This window comes from Peromyscus maniculatus, chromosome 8 (genome assembly GCF_049852395.1).
Source record: "Peromyscus maniculatus bairdii isolate BWxNUB_F1_BW_parent chromosome 8, HU_Pman_BW_mat_3.1, whole genome shotgun sequence".
NCBI lineage: Eukaryota > Metazoa > Chordata > Mammalia > Rodentia > Cricetidae > Peromyscus > Peromyscus maniculatus.
Window position 1 is genome coordinate 30,126,915 of NC_134859.1, and position 16,415 is coordinate 30,143,329.

General features: G+C 46.9%; 1 protein-coding gene across 1 annotated transcript in view; it reads left to right on the forward strand.

Annotated features, from left to right (window-relative positions):
* Adam19 (ADAM metallopeptidase domain 19) overlaps nucleotides 1-16,415 on the forward strand; it is an 86,621-nt gene that overhangs the window by 66,169 nt on the left and 4,037 nt on the right. The window contains exons 12-22 of the mRNA XM_006997378.4: nucleotides 1,276-1,453; nucleotides 2,710-2,799; nucleotides 4,413-4,608; nucleotides 6,685-6,793; nucleotides 8,410-8,623; nucleotides 9,301-9,378; nucleotides 9,487-9,595; nucleotides 10,900-11,038; nucleotides 11,747-11,831; nucleotides 12,087-12,311; nucleotides 15,818-15,970. Of these exons, the coding sequence (XP_006997440.1) occupies nucleotides 1,276-1,453; nucleotides 2,710-2,799; nucleotides 4,413-4,608; nucleotides 6,685-6,793; nucleotides 8,410-8,623; nucleotides 9,301-9,378; nucleotides 9,487-9,595; nucleotides 10,900-11,038; nucleotides 11,747-11,831; nucleotides 12,087-12,311; nucleotides 15,818-15,970 (1,576 nt within the window). The remainder of the gene's footprint in view (nucleotides 1-1,275; nucleotides 1,454-2,709; nucleotides 2,800-4,412; nucleotides 4,609-6,684; nucleotides 6,794-8,409; nucleotides 8,624-9,300; nucleotides 9,379-9,486; nucleotides 9,596-10,899; nucleotides 11,039-11,746; nucleotides 11,832-12,086; nucleotides 12,312-15,817; nucleotides 15,971-16,415) is intronic.

A 16,415-nucleotide genomic window follows, 5' to 3' on the forward strand; every position in this document is an offset into this window, starting at 1 on the left:
GTTCATAGTTTAAGTCCATCCCTTTCTTTGCCAATCCCAACAGAGCAGTGGTTCTCAACCTGCCTAATGCTGCGACCCTGACCCTTCAATACAGTTCTTCATGTTGTGGTGACCCCCAGCCATAGAATTATTTTGTTGCTATGTCATACCTGTAATTTTGCTATTGTTATGAATCGTAATGTAAATGTCTGATCTGTGACCCCGAAGGGGTCACGGCCCACAGGTTGAGAACAGCTGCCGTAGAGTATCTGTAGACAAATGGTTGACAGTTACAGTCATTACTGCTCTAATCTGTTTTCAAGTTATTCACACACTGTAGTAGGTGAGTCATTAGTAGCATATTTCTTGGGGCATACTGTAGTACTGGAGGACACCTTTGGTATTTAACCTTTAATTGGTGAGAATTAAGGGCAGGGCCTTACCGGGGTCTCTCTGCAGACCCATGTTGTCATACACTACAGCAGTTTCCCCATATTTATAGTTTGTGCTATGCAGCTGTGCGACTTTCTTACACAGGCCTATGTTGAATTTAATTTATGAAGTAGGCCGAGTGTGAGGTGAAAAACACTAACTCAAACTAGAACATTTAAAACAGTGATGATAATAAAAGTCACTTCACACTTAGGACTTGTCCATTTCTGGAAGTTTCTATTTAATATTTTCAGGTCACCGTTGACTGTGGGTAACCAAAACCATGGGCAGCAAAGCTGTAGATAGGGGAACTGCTACACTTTTGGTTCATTTTCACCGTAGCAGGCGACTTGGGAGCTTTCGTACATACTCTTGTGGTAGAGACCACACATTTGTATACTGGCTGATGGAGTTTGCTTATCTGGAGAACAGAGATCAGCCCTTTAGCCCATGAGTAAATTAAACCCGTGATCTCAAGCTTTCTGGTTCTGGTTTTTGTCATGAGAAAATAGATCCCCATCTGGCATTGAGTTGGCTGGTGTTCTGTTCAGCTCTCAGTGTGGAAACCTGTCTTAATGTACTTCTTACCCTTTACCTGCTCTAGCTCCCCCATGGAAAGGACAGAAATTGCTGTTCTGCTTCTCAACTGTTTTTTTTTTTTAAATTTTTAATAAGAAAAATGTAACCATATGGCATGCTTATCTTTTCGTGATTCAGGATGACAGAATTCTAAGTTCATGTATTGGTGAATGTCCTGGTGGGGCACAGGGCATGTGTGGGGTAAAGTCAGCCTCATGGGTGGCAGGGCAGCAAGCTGTTTGGTGTGTTTAAACTCTCTGCTAATGGCTCTTTGTTCTCTGCCAGGCACCCTTTCCCCAGAGTGTTCAGTTGGTGCAACAGGAGGGAACTGGACAGGTATCTGCAGTCTGGAGGTGGGATGTGCCTCTCTAACATGCCAGACACCAGGACGCTGTATGGAGGCCGGAGGTGTGGCAACGGGTACCTGGAAGATGGGGAAGAATGTGACTGTGGGGAGGAAGAGGTAAGTGTCAGGGCCATGCTAGAGAGACATTGTTTTCAGAGCTTAAACATCGAAAGGACAATATGATGGATCATTCCCTAGTGGCCAGCATTTCTTACACATGACTACCACAGACCCTTTGTGTGTAAGATGTAGACAGTGAGTCTACCCAAGTGGACCATTTCTATGTCCTTTGCAGCTGTGGTCAGCACAGTCATATCCAAGATCAGGGTGGAGTCCTTGTGAGCAACTGCTCTAGCCATAAACCATGATTCCAGGGCACATAGGTTCCCTCCTCCCCAGAGGAGCCCCAGATGGTGTCTTTGGCCTTCCAGCTGCACTGAATTTACTCGGGAGGCCACACAGCTGGATGAGCTCATGAGCGTGAACCTTAAGATAACAAGCTCTCACTGTTAGGCCTGGAGAGGAGGAGATTCAAAGGGAGTGTTGGAAGGGTGGGAAGGAGAAGCAGAAGTCTTTGTGGATAGACTTTTCCTCCTACAGAGCTTCAGAATGAGTGTGGAGAGCATACACCCTAGTTCTGTCATTTTTATCAGAAACACGCCACACAACAAGAAAAGCAGAACTAGATGGTTTCGTCTCCGTGTTTTGAAGGATGAGAAAGTGTATGTTAGCCCGTGCTTGAGGGGTTGGCGAACAGTAAGTGATGTTTGGGCTGTGAGACTTGAGGTGTCAACATCTCTATGTCGAGATGTTCTTTTGGTGTTCTACATTTATTTATTTAGTGCGCATGTGTGCACGTGTGCATGCGTGTGTAGGTCAGAGAATAATGTCAGAGAGGTTTTTTTCCCCTTTCACCATGTGGAACACAAGGATCACACTCAGATTGTCAGGCTTCAGGCCTTGTTTTTTTTAAAAAAGATAACCCTGTAACTTTCCTAATAAAATAACCAGTAAAAGACCGAGAACTATGAACTAAAAGCAAAGATCAGCCCTGGCCTTCAGCAAAGAGAGAGCTCTGTTAGGAGCAGCGTGGATGTTAGGATTTTGCAAGCTCGGTATGACCTCATAATTACGGGATAATACCTACCCAGAGTCACCACGTAGTCCCATCTAAGTTGTGGTTTCTCCAAAGATGGTGCACCTGTGTCTTTTCTGTGGTAAATAGTCATTACCTTAATGAAGAGCTGCCAAGTGATGTTCTAGTGAGGAGTTCTAGGGAGCAGAAGGCAGGGCCACGTGAGGAAGGCTGGGGATGGAGGTGGCAAGGGTGCCCCCTGCTGGGCTGAGTCCCAAAGCTGTCTGTTGCCTTCCAGGAATGTAAAAACCCTTGCTGCAATGCCTCTAACTGCACTCTGAAGGAAGGGGCCGAGTGTGCCCATGGTTCCTGCTGTCACCAGTGTAAGGTAAGTGCCCCTTTCCCTGCCTCAGGCTTTCAGATGACAGGCTAGTGGGTGATGACTGTGTTTCAGCCTATATCAAAAGTTCTAGATACAGGGTTTAGGAGGGTGGCCTATGGTAGAACCTGTGCTTTTGTTGGTATTTTTTTTTTTTTTTTTACTCTTTTGGCTCTTTGGGGGGCCCACCACCCAGCTCCCAAATAAATATACACGGAGACTTATTATTACTTATAAATGCCTGGCTTTAGCTTGGCTTGTTTCTTGCCAGCTTTCTTAAATTATCCCATCTACCCTTTGCCTCTGGGCTTTTACCTTCCTCTATTTCTGTGTATCTTTTCTTCCAAACACCTGGTACCCAGGCCCATGGCCCAATCATCCTCTTAAGCAGTCCTGTTGGCTAAAGCCACTAGGAAACCTTGGTGGGCTCCAACAGTGGGTAGCATGGTCTTCTGAGATCAAAGGAGGGCTTTATTCTGAGCCATAGGTGTCCTTGCCTGGCTCGGGGGAACTTGGACACCATTTGTTTTGACCTGGAAGCCCCAGAGAGGCTGTGCTGGGTTGAGTCCTTCAAATCTCCCATGAAGGCTAAGGAGTAATCATAGAGTGACCATTCACTCAGCTCCTGGATTTCAGATTGAGCCTCGCAAAGGATTCCTTGACTTCAAGCCCTGCCTGTGTGCATTTGGGGAATTCATCAACCATCTGAGGTTCAGCTGTCTGTCTGTCTGTAGACTGGCTCATGCTAGACACACTGTTGGGGGAAGCTCAAGTCGAAGGTTTTTAATTGGTTTTTACTGTTTTCCCAAATGTGCTGTTGATTGGTTCTTTAATGTGCAAAATGGGATAAGCAGCTATATCTGTTTCATGGACATTGTGAGGTCAGATGAGATAAATATTTGGCTAACACTCAACCTCACATTTGGCCTAACAGCAGGGATGTATTGTTGATGAAGAGTTTGGAGACCAAGCTTAGTGTGGTGAGACATATTTATAATTCTGGCACTCCAGAGGCTAAGGCAGGAGGATTGCCATGAGTTGAAGGCTAGTCTGCGCTGAATAATGAGTTTGAGTCTAGTTTCAAGAACAAGCCAAGAATGTTGTGAATTGAAAACTTACATGAATTCCAACTTCCTGTGTGTGGGTATGTGCATTTGTGCATGCGTGTATGTGCACATATCAGGGCACAGATCTGCCACATACCATGAGATGTTGACTAGATTGTGTTTCAGTTCTTGAATTATATAGGACTGCCATGCAAACTAAATGAATTCCTAATGACACTTAAGCGAGGCTGCATGAAGGTAGCTGTAATTGCCAAGGCACTGAGCAAACTATAAATTGTTATATAAATATTATTTCTCGCCTGCTTCCCAAGACTGCTGTGAAAAGGAAGTGAATTGCGTTTGTCTTTCTTGGACACAACTCTGAAGGTGCTCAGTCACTGTCCCTATCAAAAGGTCAAGGATGGCTTGAGCTAACGAAGCCACGTGATCAGTGCTGTGATGTCAAGGTCATGGAAAACTGTGTTCCAAGGAGGAGATGCTGATGAGCTCTTGGCTGAAAGGGTTGAGGGGCAGGGAAGAAAGTGACTGCTTTTCTCTTCGTGTTCTTCACCTCAGCTGGTGGCTCCTGGAACCCCGTGCCGCGAGCAGGTGCGACAGTGTGACCTTCCCGAGTTCTGTACCGGCAAGTCGCCCCACTGCCCCACCAACTTTTACCAGATGGATGGCACCCCCTGCGAGGGTGGCCAGGCCTACTGCTACAACGGCATGTGCCTCACTTACCAGGAACAGTGCCAGCAGCTGTGGGGACCTGGTAAGGACCCTCCTGGAGAGCATGTTCTCTTCCACCCACCCCCTCTGAGCCAGGCTCCCCACTGGCCACCTAGCATGGCCGAGCATCTTGGCTTCAGAACATCTTCAATACCCGCCTCTTCTCTTAGCTTAAGGGAGACAGCCAGGGGCAGCCAGGTGACAGCATTCTTCCTAGTTCCTCGAGGCTTTTAGTTCTAATAGGATATTGTATATCAATACTCCCACACACACCAACGAAACAGAAATGGAGAATAAAAGAACATGCAAACGACTGTTAAGCTACAAAAGATGTTTAACCTCAGACATATTGAAGGAAAGCAAATTGTAACTACCACGAAGTGGAGTATTTTCATGTATCCGATCACAAAGACAGCAAGTGCTATAATAATGGCAACAACTGTCATAACATGGTATTGTGGAGGGTATGAGGAACCAGACACCCCTGTAGAAAGCAGTTTAGAGACAGCAAAAATTTTTAATGCCACTTTCTGGTCCCATAATTAAATTCGGCTTAAATTTTTTTCCACTTAGCCTTCTTTTTCTGAGAAGTTTTTATATGACATGAAATATAAAAATAGTATATACAGTGACCATTTGATAATAAATCATAAGGAAATTTATTTTAAAATAATCTTTTATATAGTTTTGTCAGAACAAATTTACACTTGAATAAATGCATGTACTTGTTTATTTTTACATAAAGAATTAAATCTTGGCTAAATAGTTGATGGTACAGGACATAGAGCATCTTCAGCAGTTTGTAGAGTTGATTAGTATTGTGATTTTTTTAGTTATCAGTGATGGGAACACCAACTCACATCCATATGTGGTACAAAAATTATCAAAGTATGTTTAGAGCCTTACCAGAAATTGTTGGAAATTCTGTTTTAATTCCAAATCATGATTCATTTAGTGATTTTTATTTTTTGAGATAGCGTCTCACTGTTTTTTTTTTTTTTTTTTTTTTTTTTTTTTTTTTTTTTATTTTTATTTTTTATTTTTTTTGCCTGCTGGCCTAAAATGTACTATGTAGTCCAGGCTGGCCTCCAACTCCAAGACATCCACCTGCCTCTGCCTCTGCCTCTCAAGTGCTGGGATTAAAAGGCAGGCACTATACTCAGCTAGTGTTTTTGTTTCTTTTGTTTACTTGTTTGTTTGTTTTTTAAAAAGAAAATCAAGTCTGCAATTCCAACAGTAATTTTATAAACCAAACCTCCTAACAAAATATTAACATTAATCTGATGTCTAACTGCTAAGGTATAATAGTAGGGAAAACATTAAGTCTTTGTTTTCCTTAATTAACCCACTGCATGAGACAGCATATGAACAGTGAAAACATGGCCATTCATAATATAAAGTAGCCTCAAGTCTGAGCTGAGGGGTTCAGTGGCATTCATTGGTTGTGTGCAAAGTGTGCAAGTGTCTTGAGAACCATAGACACAGCGAAGTCATGTGATGCACTGTGGGTGAGCTCTGCCGGAAACACCTTGGATTCAGTACACATTCTGTTTTAAACTAATTTTTGGTCATTGCACATTCAGAAACTCGTCACTATTTTGCATTTTTGATCTCCCCCGCCCCCCACATTCAGTTATGGGATTCAATATACCACCATTTTCAGAAGCTGGGAATTAGCACTACTCAAAAACAGCCTCCAACTGTACTTGCTTATGGATGTGAAGATATTTTCAAATAGGTTTATTACATTGCCGTTAATTGTAGCAACAGCATCCTCGGTGCCCTGGAGTATGTTTTTCTATGATATAAGAGAGAGAAAACGGGGTGGATATGAAGAAAAAATTCCAAAGATAATGTTCTAGCTCTTTAATGTTCGAGGCATGGATTATTAACTGATCTTTTGCAGGCCAAAAATAGGACAGCCCTTTTTCATTAGCAAGCAGGGTTAGCATGCAACTGCCATAGGTACACGTCTTCACTGAAATGTTAAAACCAAGCTAAAATGTTTTCTCTGAATTAGTCTTGATGAATATGGAAGTGTCATATTGCCCAAGGCTAGCCCTGCCCTTGGGAGCCTCTGGCAGGTTTTCACACTGACAGGCGGTTCTTTCACACCTAGGAGCCCGGCCTGCCCTCGATCTCTGCTTTGAGCGGGTGAATGCAGCTGGAGACACCTATGGGAACTGTGGCAAGGGCCTGAATGGCAAATACAGGAAGTGCAGCCCCAGGTGAGGACCGCAGCACAGACCCCGGGGAAGAAGACTGAACAAGTGATCCCAGCTCTGGCCTCTTCTCTCCCACCTGGCTTGGCGTGGCTAGCCCCCCGGCTGACTTTTAAACTGCACAGTTCGGTTCAGTTGGCTCGAAGGAAGTGAAAAAGAGGAGTGGGGAGCGTGGCTTCCTAGGAAGCTGATCGAGGTTGCTTTGGGGACTCGCTTAGAGCAGGGCCGGGTAGCTGGACATGGTGGCACAGGCCTTTAAATACCAGTATTCAGAGGCAGGCGCAGGCAAATCTCTAGGAGTTCGAGGCCAGCCTGATCTACAAAGCAAGTTCCAGGATAGCCAGAGCTGTTACACAGAGAAACCCTGTGTCAAAAAAAGGAAAGGAAAGGAAAGGAAGAAAGAAGAAAAAGAACAGGGCAGGAGATGGCCCTTTGGGACCATTTTTTGTGAAGTACTAACATTATGTCCTGTTGTAAGACCCATCTCGGATTCGTTTATTCCAGCCACCCACTGGCTCGTCTATTTATCCACTCACCTTCCCACCACTGTTGCCAATTTACCACATACAAGATGCTATATTGAGTGTCTAGAGCAGTGGTTCTCCACCTTCCTAATGCTGCAGCCTTTTAATACAGTTCCTTACGCTGTGGTGACCCCCCCAACCATAAAATTATTTATGTTGCTACTTCATAACTGTAGTTTTGCTACTGTTATGAGTTACTACAGTTGCTACTGTTATGAGTTGTATTGTAAATATCTGTGTTTTCTGATAGTCTAAGGGGACCCCTGTGAAAGGGTCATTCGATTCCCCAAAGGGATCATGGCCCACAGGTTAGAAACACTGGTCTAGAGCAATGTGATAATCAGTGTAATAGTTAATGGCTCTGGGCATTTCCCCCAAGTTCTTTGGTTGAGTTCTGTAGCATTCATCTAAAGGAACAGGGTGAGGAGTCACACTGGTATGTGAAAAAGAGTGTTTAAGGCAGAGGTTAGAGAAAACCTGGCACTTGACAAGCTGATAGCTACAGTAAGCTACAGTTTGTGGGGAGGAGAGGAGAGGGGCCATGAGAAATGAGCATGAGCAGAGGAAAGTAGGATAGCTCCTGAGAGGTCTAAAGGCATTGCTGGAAGAGCCTGGTCCCCCCCCCCCCCCCCCCGTGGGCGATGCAGTCAGGGGACTCGGTGTCTGGCGGGTCAGGATAGGCAGGAGGTAGTTACAGGAGTCAGGAAAGCTGTGTAGGAGGGAAGATTGACAGGGGTGGAAATGCTCAACCCTCAACCCCGGGAGCAATGAAGAATGAATGGGGAGTCAGAGTGAGACCCAGCTCCTAGTTGGAGCATCTGGGTGAATGGTTGTGTGATGAGCATAAAGTGACAGACAGGACTCAGGTCATGAGGTTATCCTTGAAGTTACGGCATCTTAAGTTCAACTCTTGGCCTAGGTCTGAGAGACAAGGAACCTGCGCCCTTTCTGGGTCTACCTCAGGTCTCTACGCTGGGGCCCAGCCCACTCTCTGGTCCTTTGCCCTCCTCCACCTCAGCCTGCTGACTTGGCTGACATTGAAACTCTGCAGCCCCAGTTCTGCCCCAGCCTTTGATACTGTCTCCTCTCCCGGCCCAGGGATGCCAAGTGTGGGAAGATCCAGTGTCAGAGCACCCAGGCCCGGCCCCTGGAATCCAACGCGGTCTCCATTGACACCACCATCACCTTGAATGGGAGGCGCATCCACTGTCGGGGCACCCATGTCTACCGGGGTCCTGAGGAGGAGGAAGGGGAAGGTGACATGCTGGACCCAGGCCTGGTGATGACTGGGACCAAGTGTGGTCACAACCATGTGAGTCCCTCCCCAACTTCCCCCAGAAACCGAGATAGAGACAGAAATGGAGAAGTGTGGGCCCTGGAGGAAGGTGCTCGGCTCCCAGAGCAATAGCATCCCACTCACAGGTGCCCACTCACAGGTGCCCACTCACAGGTGCCCACTCACAGGTGCCCACGCACAGGCATCCATCCATATGGATTAGACATGTAAATGGAGTCACCACTATCATCTGTACCATTAGCTATCACATGAAACAGAAGTAGCCTTAGAGTCAGGGAAACTCAAGGAAAATAATGCCACCCATCTTGTATATTTGTGTTAGTAAAGTTATAAAAACATAGGAACACTTGGTATGATGCCCAGCACAGAGGAAGCTCCTGCCACAATCATTATTTCAGACATAATACTGAAGTTAGTACATATTCACTCTTGGATAGCATACAATCAAGATAATACTAGACTATAAACATGTCCTAATTGTTGGATGTAACATTTTAGCAGTGTTTCCTGTGATAGCAGAATTTCGTTACTCACTGTCTTGCCTTTTGAGGCTCTTTGTGTTTCTCACTATAATATGTAAGAGGAAGAGGTACCTCTTGGGGTTCCCATTTATCCTAAGTACGAAACTCCCCTGTCCTAAGCCTCCCCCATGTCCCTGCTGCTCTACTCATGGCTGCTCTCCCTTTCTGCAGATTTGCTTCGAGGGGCAGTGCAGGAACACCTCCTTCTTCGAGACTGAGGGCTGTGGGAAAAAGTGCAATGGTCACGGGGTGCGTGTGCCGAGGTCTGGGTTCCTGGGTGTCTGTGTCATGGGGGCGCACCCTGTGGGAAGTCACAGCTCTCCTGGGTGCTGATACATCTGCGGCCCCTCACTCTAGGTCTGCAACAACAACCAGAACTGTCATTGCTTCCATGGCTGGGCTCCACCTTTCTGTAACACCCCAGGAGATGGCGGCAGCATTGACAGTGGTCCTTTGCCCCCCAAGAGTAAGTGTTCTGCCTTTGTGAGAGCCATGGAGACCATGGGGATGGGTGGTTGGTTGGCAGGAGCCTCCAACCTGTGGACATTGCAATATGCCATTGTTGTCTACTAATGTGGTGGGCTGTAGTCATAGGAATACTGGAATATATGGAGCCTGCGGGCCGTAGTTTGGAGTTGCCCGTTACTGAATCCAAGTTAAGTTGACTTCACTCTCCTGATTCTGCAGGGAGGGAGCCAAGAAGAAGAGGCCAAGTGGGAGGAAGCCAGTTGCTCCTACGTGGCTTGGGCTTAGTTGCCTTTCCATCCTTTTACTGGGAGAGAAAGAGAGATCAAGGGAGATTCTAGGTCATTGGAGAGTCACATTTATTTGCGGGAGTAACTAGTAACTAGTCCTTCTAGGGACACTTGAAATAAGATCACAGCCCTGGGTGCATTGTATTGGGTTATTCTGCCTTTTGCTAAATAAAGGCTAAGAAATGGGACAAGTTTTATAGTTGTTAGGGCAAGTCTGAAGGCCTCTACTCCTGTGGTTTCCAAACTCCTCTGTCTTTGAATAATTGCAAAAGTAGTTAAAAAAAAAATACAAGGCTAAAAACTGGATTGGTGGTTCCTGCCTGTAATCTCAGCACTTAGGAGGTTGAGGCAGGAGAATTGCAAAATTGAAAAATTTGAGGCCAATCTGTGCTGCACAGTTGGGTTCTAGGCCAGTCTGGGCTACACTGTCTTAAAAGACAAACAAAATAACAGACAAGCAGGAAGAATGCAAATATGTAAAATAGAGCAGAGTGGAACCTCATTGACGCAAGTGAACTTTGCATATTTAAATTTACAATTCATGCAACTTTTGAGGTGGCTTTGGAACCAGCTGTGAGGTTGAGGGTCGAGGGTGAGAGTTCCAGTCCTGAAGTGTCTGAGCCAATATCTTCTTGTCACTGGTCTGTGTCCAGGAAAATCGCCATGCAGGCTGGTTTTATGAAAATCCATTAGCTGGAAGCTAGACACCGTCTGAACTGCTTTGGAGAGAATCTCCGCAGTTGAAAGAAATGATTGTGGGGGTTTTCTAGAAAAGCCAGTGGGCCTGGCTCTTTAAGCTAGTGTTGATGCCCCAATAAGTATATAGTGTGTGTACGTGTGTGTGTGTGTGTGTGTGTGTGTGTGTGTGTGTGTGTGTGTGTATGTGTGTGTGTGTGTTTAAAATAAGTTGTACAAATACAATGCAAATCAACTGTCTGAAGAGGTATCAAGGCTGCATCATTTTCCCGTCGCCAGAATAGCCTCTGATCCCGTCTCGTGTGCTCTCTTCTGGCAGGCGTAGGTCCCGTGATAGCTGGGGTGTTTTCGGCCCTCTTCCTGCTCGCTGTCCTCCTGCTGTTGTTCCACTGCTACAGACAGAGCCACAAACTGGGCAAGCCCTCGGCCCTCCCCTTCAAACTGCGGCAGCAGTTCAGGTGGGACAGGGCGCTGTGCCCCGAAGGGCTTGGGGGCCCCCTCTAGATCGGAGAAACCTTGTGGAACAGTTGGTGGTGATGGGTCTAATTCTGGGAAGATGAGTACAGGGGACACGCCACCTTCACCCCTTCTGTCCTGCTCTGTCGCCATGGCAGACATTATTAGATCACGGCTGTAAGTGATTTCTACTGAGCTTGCTCATCACTGGTGAATTCTTCTCAATAGGAAGTGCTCAGACAATTCAATTTGGGTTATGACGTAAAATCTATTTCCCTTCCTCCACCTGGTTAAAGAGCCGCAAACTGAGGGAACAGGAAAGGGGTGACAAGCTAAAGTCAGTCACAGGGATAGCTAGACATTAGCCCAGGAAGACAAATGATATTGATGGACATAGTCTCAAGAGTTCTGTTATAAATGTCCTTGTGCTGGAAGGGATGTTTTTTTTCTGCCCTGAATCCTTCTGGATCCTTCTGGATCTGGAGACTTTCTGTCTCCTTTCTGGGGACAGAGGCAGGCCGATCCCTTCCTTGGGCTTCTCCCCTGGTCATGTGTGTACTTGTTTACTATTTAGGAGGTGGGTTTGAGAGGGTCATTCTACTGTCTCCAGAGAAGGGTTAGATTTGTCAGTTGGCCTGGGCCAGAGGAGCTCAGTCCACACACAGCCCTGAACATCTCCTTCCTCCATGTCCCCTATTCCTTGTTTCCAGCTGTCCCTTCAGGGTGTCTCAGAGTGGTGGAACTGGCCATGCCAACCCAACTTTCAAGTTGCAGACGCCCCAGGGCAAGCGAAAGGTAAGGGCTTTGCACCGTTGAACTTGATTGATTTCCTTTGATCTGTGTTAGTCTTCCTAAGAGTGCCCATGGGCTTGGCAATGAAAGCCATTTTATTGGCTTGGGAGACACGTCAGTCGGTTCGGAAGCCTGGGATCTGAAGGGCTGACTAGGTCAGCGTTTCTGTCCTGCCCTCAAATGAGGCTCTGGTCACCCCATTGAGACACACACACAGAGGATTCCTCATCTCAGCTGTCCCTTGTCTCCTCCATACAGGTGACCAACACCCCTGAAACTCTCCGGAAGCCCTCCCACCCTCCTCCCCGGCCCCCTCCAGACTACGTGCACGTTGAATCCCCACCTGCTCCGTTGCCAGCACATCTGAACAGGGCTGCCAGGAGCTCCCCAGAGACTGGGGCTCAGGTAGAAAGGAAGGAGTCAGCCAGGAGGCCGCCCCCAAGCCGGCCCATGCCCCCTGCACCGAACTGCCTACTGTCCCAGGTGAGTAGGGTCTCAGCAACCCTGGGCTGGGGATATTGCCCGTAACAGGACACGGGAGGCCGGGATGGTGTACTGGATGCATTTGACCATCTTTTCTTGGTGCTGCTGAAGCCAATGGGATTCCAGGAGTTCAGCAGCAAGAGGAAGAAACATCTTCCCTGGACAGCCCCTCAGCCACATGGTGCTTTTTTTCCTATTTGGTTTCCACCCACTTTGTACCCCGAATTAACTTCTTTCAGTTCCCTGAGCTCTTGTCCCCTCCAGGTCATTGGAGATGATGCTTTGCCTCCTACGCACCCACGTCTCCTTGCTTGGCCAGCTCCTATTCGCCCTCACTTGGGACCTTAGATAACACTCCTCCCGAGGGGCTTCTCTTACCCTGTAAGGCTGAGCTGTGTGCCCTGTGTCTCTCACTGTACCCACCCCTACAAAGTGTACCTACCAGTGAGCTCCCATGCATCCAAGAGTATTACCGAAGGGTGCACCCTGATGTCTTGCCTATCTGAGGGGTCTCCGGGGAGGTGACAGGTCTAGACTGGCCCCCTCCTCTGTAGCTGGTACTCACAACTTGGAGCGACCCGTGGCTTGTTTGCTTAGCATGTCTACTCTGGTAGAAGTTTCCCAGTGAAGACATACATGTTTCTTAGGCAGTGGCTCAGCTTGGTGGCTTCTAGAACTGACGGTGTATTTGTTCTTAGGGGGACTCCTTTCTTTTGGCATGGTCCAAAGGAGTTCCCAGGGCCTGGAATCCGATCACAACAACCTCTGGGGGAAGTGAAGGTTTGGTATGGTCCCTAGGGCATGGTGTGGTGAGGGTTTGACAGAGCTGAGGGTGTGAAGTCGGGTTCTGTGCTGTGAAACTGCTGCTCCTAAAGTCCTGTGTGTGTGTGTGTGTGGCGGGGGGTTAGGGTGTGATGGACAAATCCATGCAGGGGAAAGGCTGACTTGATGTATCCCAAAGTTATCCCAAACCAAGCATACCCAGACTCATTCCTACCTAATTATTTTACACACTACTAGTCCATGACATGGAGCTATCTATGCATGCCCCTAAATGTGCCTGCTCTCATTAGTTTTGTAAATCACGACCTTAAACTGAGCATGCTCAGGGATGTACACCTTGTGAATGTGGACGGACGCTCTAGGTCAAGTTGCCTTGCTGCCTTGGGAAGGGGTGCAGTTCAGCAGGTTCGCATTCTCCTGGCTCACAGCAGGTTATTCTCTTCTGCTCTGTTAAGTCTTGGCTTTGCTTAGTCATTCACCAAGAATCAGGTTGTGGTATCCAACCAGCTGCTTTGGGAGGCTCAGGGCTGAGAAGCTCAGGGCAGAAGTTCTGATAAGGCTCCTATGCAGATAACAACCACCAAGGGCTCACTGTGCAGCTTCCCAACTGTGACCCAATGCCCACATCCCAGTGTCTTTCCCTGGTGAGTTCTCTGGTGCGGTCTAGGTTCCATCCTGCACCATCCACCCCCAAGATCAGCATCCTTCTGGAAAGGGTAGAGCTAAAGTGTGTGGCTTTTGGGTCTCAGAGATTTTTGACTTCTCTTCTCTGAGCTTCAGTTTTTGCTCTGAGGAGTCATTCGTGTGGAAAACCAACTCTGCAATGCTCTGCCTTCTACACACTTGCCCCATGCCTATCTTGGAGTTCACTAGCGCCCCTCTCAGGCAGGCTAACGAACTGGCTTTTCTCAAATCTCATCAGCTTTGGGGGCAGGCTGTGATCAACCCTGAAAATTTCGTTTTTCCAATCAAAATAGAAGCACATATTTGTTTAAAGAAATTGAATAGCAAGGTTAGAGATTGCTTAGTGATTAAGAGCACTTACTGTAGAGGACCTGGGTTCTGTTCCCAGTACCCACATCAGTGAGTTCCAAGGGCACTGAACACACAGGCATAAACTCACATACACACATAATCAAAAATAATACAAATAGCCAGGTATGGTGGTGCAAGCCTTTAATTGCAGCCCGTTGGAGGCCAGAATAGGTGGATTGTTGTGAGTTCAAGGCCAGCCTGATCTACACAGTGAGTTACAGGACAGCCAGGGCTATGTAGAAAAGACCCCGAATCAAAAACAACAGCAATAATAATTCTTTACAGTTAAAAATTCGAGCAGCACAGAAATATGTATCTATTTTACGAGATTTGAATAGCTCATTTATATATGTGCTTGTTGAATTGACTGCTTCCCGAGTATTAGCTGCCCCAAAAGCCTGCAATGGCTTCATGAACCAGCCAGAAAAAGCACCCTGCTCCTGCCTGCATGCTAGTTCTAGTCAGAGATGGCTAGAGAGAGAAAACAAAAGCCTGATCAGTTATTTAGGTTGGTAGGGTAAAGGATATGAAAAGAAAGAAACAGATGAAAATAAAATGGCTTAGGGGTACCATGTGCTAGGGATATGGTTAGGTAATAATAAGGGAAATTTTGCCTTATCGAGAAAAAAAAATCCAAACAAAGTAGCAACAACAACAAAAAAGTCATTTTTTTTGTTTGTTTTTGAGACAGGGTTTCTCTGTACAGCTTTGGAGCCTGTCCTGGAACTCGCTCTGTAGCCCAGGCTGGCCTCAAACTCAGAGATCCACCTGCCTCTGCCTCCCAAGTGCTGGGATTAAAGGCGTGCACCACTACCACCTGGCAGGGTTCTTAAAGTTTAATTTGTCTAGGTACACACACACACACACACACACACACACACACACACACACACACACACACACACACACTACTCTTTCTGTTTTTCTGGACCACCCCCACCCCCTTAGACCCCTTCTCTGGATAGCCCTCTGTTGTCAGCTTGCTCTGGCCCCTTCCGGTCTGTCTGCGGTTTACCTCTGTTGATGTTAGTCAGCGATGCAGTGGTTTATTTTGTCCTCTGTGGGCTCCATTTCAGCTTCTCCTGCAGCTCACTGTCCTCATTGGCCCATACCCCCCTGCTTTGCTCTTTGTACCTGCTGTAGCCCAGGTCCTTGTGTAATTGTACATTGTTTTTTTCTCACTGTGGAAATTTTGGAAGTTTCTAGGTTCTCTGGTGTTATGAACAGTGGACAGGGGACATCCTTGCAACTTATCCTTGTGCACCTATGCAAACAGTCTCTAATGTGGCCAACAGGAAGTGGGGCTTTCACATCGGGAAATGACCATTTCTAGTTATTTATTTTAGTTTTGAGACAGGGCCTCACTATATCACCCTGGCAGGCCTGGAACTTATTATGGAGAGCAGGCTGGCCTTGAATTCACAGAAATCCACCTGCTCCTACCTCCTGAGATTAAAAGTGTGCAAACATGCCATGTCCCTTTCTCTAATTTGAGTAGATACAGCCAACTTGTTTTTCAAAAAGGTCTTATTTTTTTTTCTTAGTATGTAAATATATTATCCCCCACATGTGAGTTCTTTAAAAATGGAACCATCCAGTATGTAAGTTATTTGGTTTTGATCCGTGAGATAGTAGAGATATTCTCTTTGGAAAGGAGCCCCTCAAGTGAGACTTCTTGCCTCCTCCAGGATTTCTCTAGACCTCGGCCACCCCAGAAGGCACTCCCAGCGAACCCTGTGCCAGGCCACAGGACCGTTCCCAGGCCAGGAGGCACCTCCCTGCTGCAGCCACCTACTGCTGGTTCTCAGCCTCCCCGGCCTCCCACAGTGTCTCTTCCAAAGGTGAGTCCACAGAAGGACCCCGAAATGCCAGCGGGGGAAGTGTGTGACTGGGAAAGCAGTTTGTTCTCCCGTGATCCTAGCTGAACTCGTAGAACGGAAGCAGGAACAAGTCCTCGCTCGGAGGACTGTTGGGCTGCACCTTACATGAGCAAACTGTGATTTGGCTTCATTTGAGAATGAAGGCATCGCTCAGAAGCCTGAGTTCCGTGGCTTCCAGCTACCTTGGCACCCGAACAGCTAGGCCACCTTGAGTGAGACCTTATCTTGATAAGAAGGCTTAAGATGGGCCAGCAAGGTGGCTCAGCGGGAAAGGTAATTTTTAAAAAGACATGAGAAGCAGCAGGAACCAGCTCCATAGTTGCTATGAAGGTCAAAGCCATTAGTTTATGTAAGCCTGTCAGCTCATGTACCTTTCCCTAATGCTTCTCTCTGGCTGCCTTGTTCT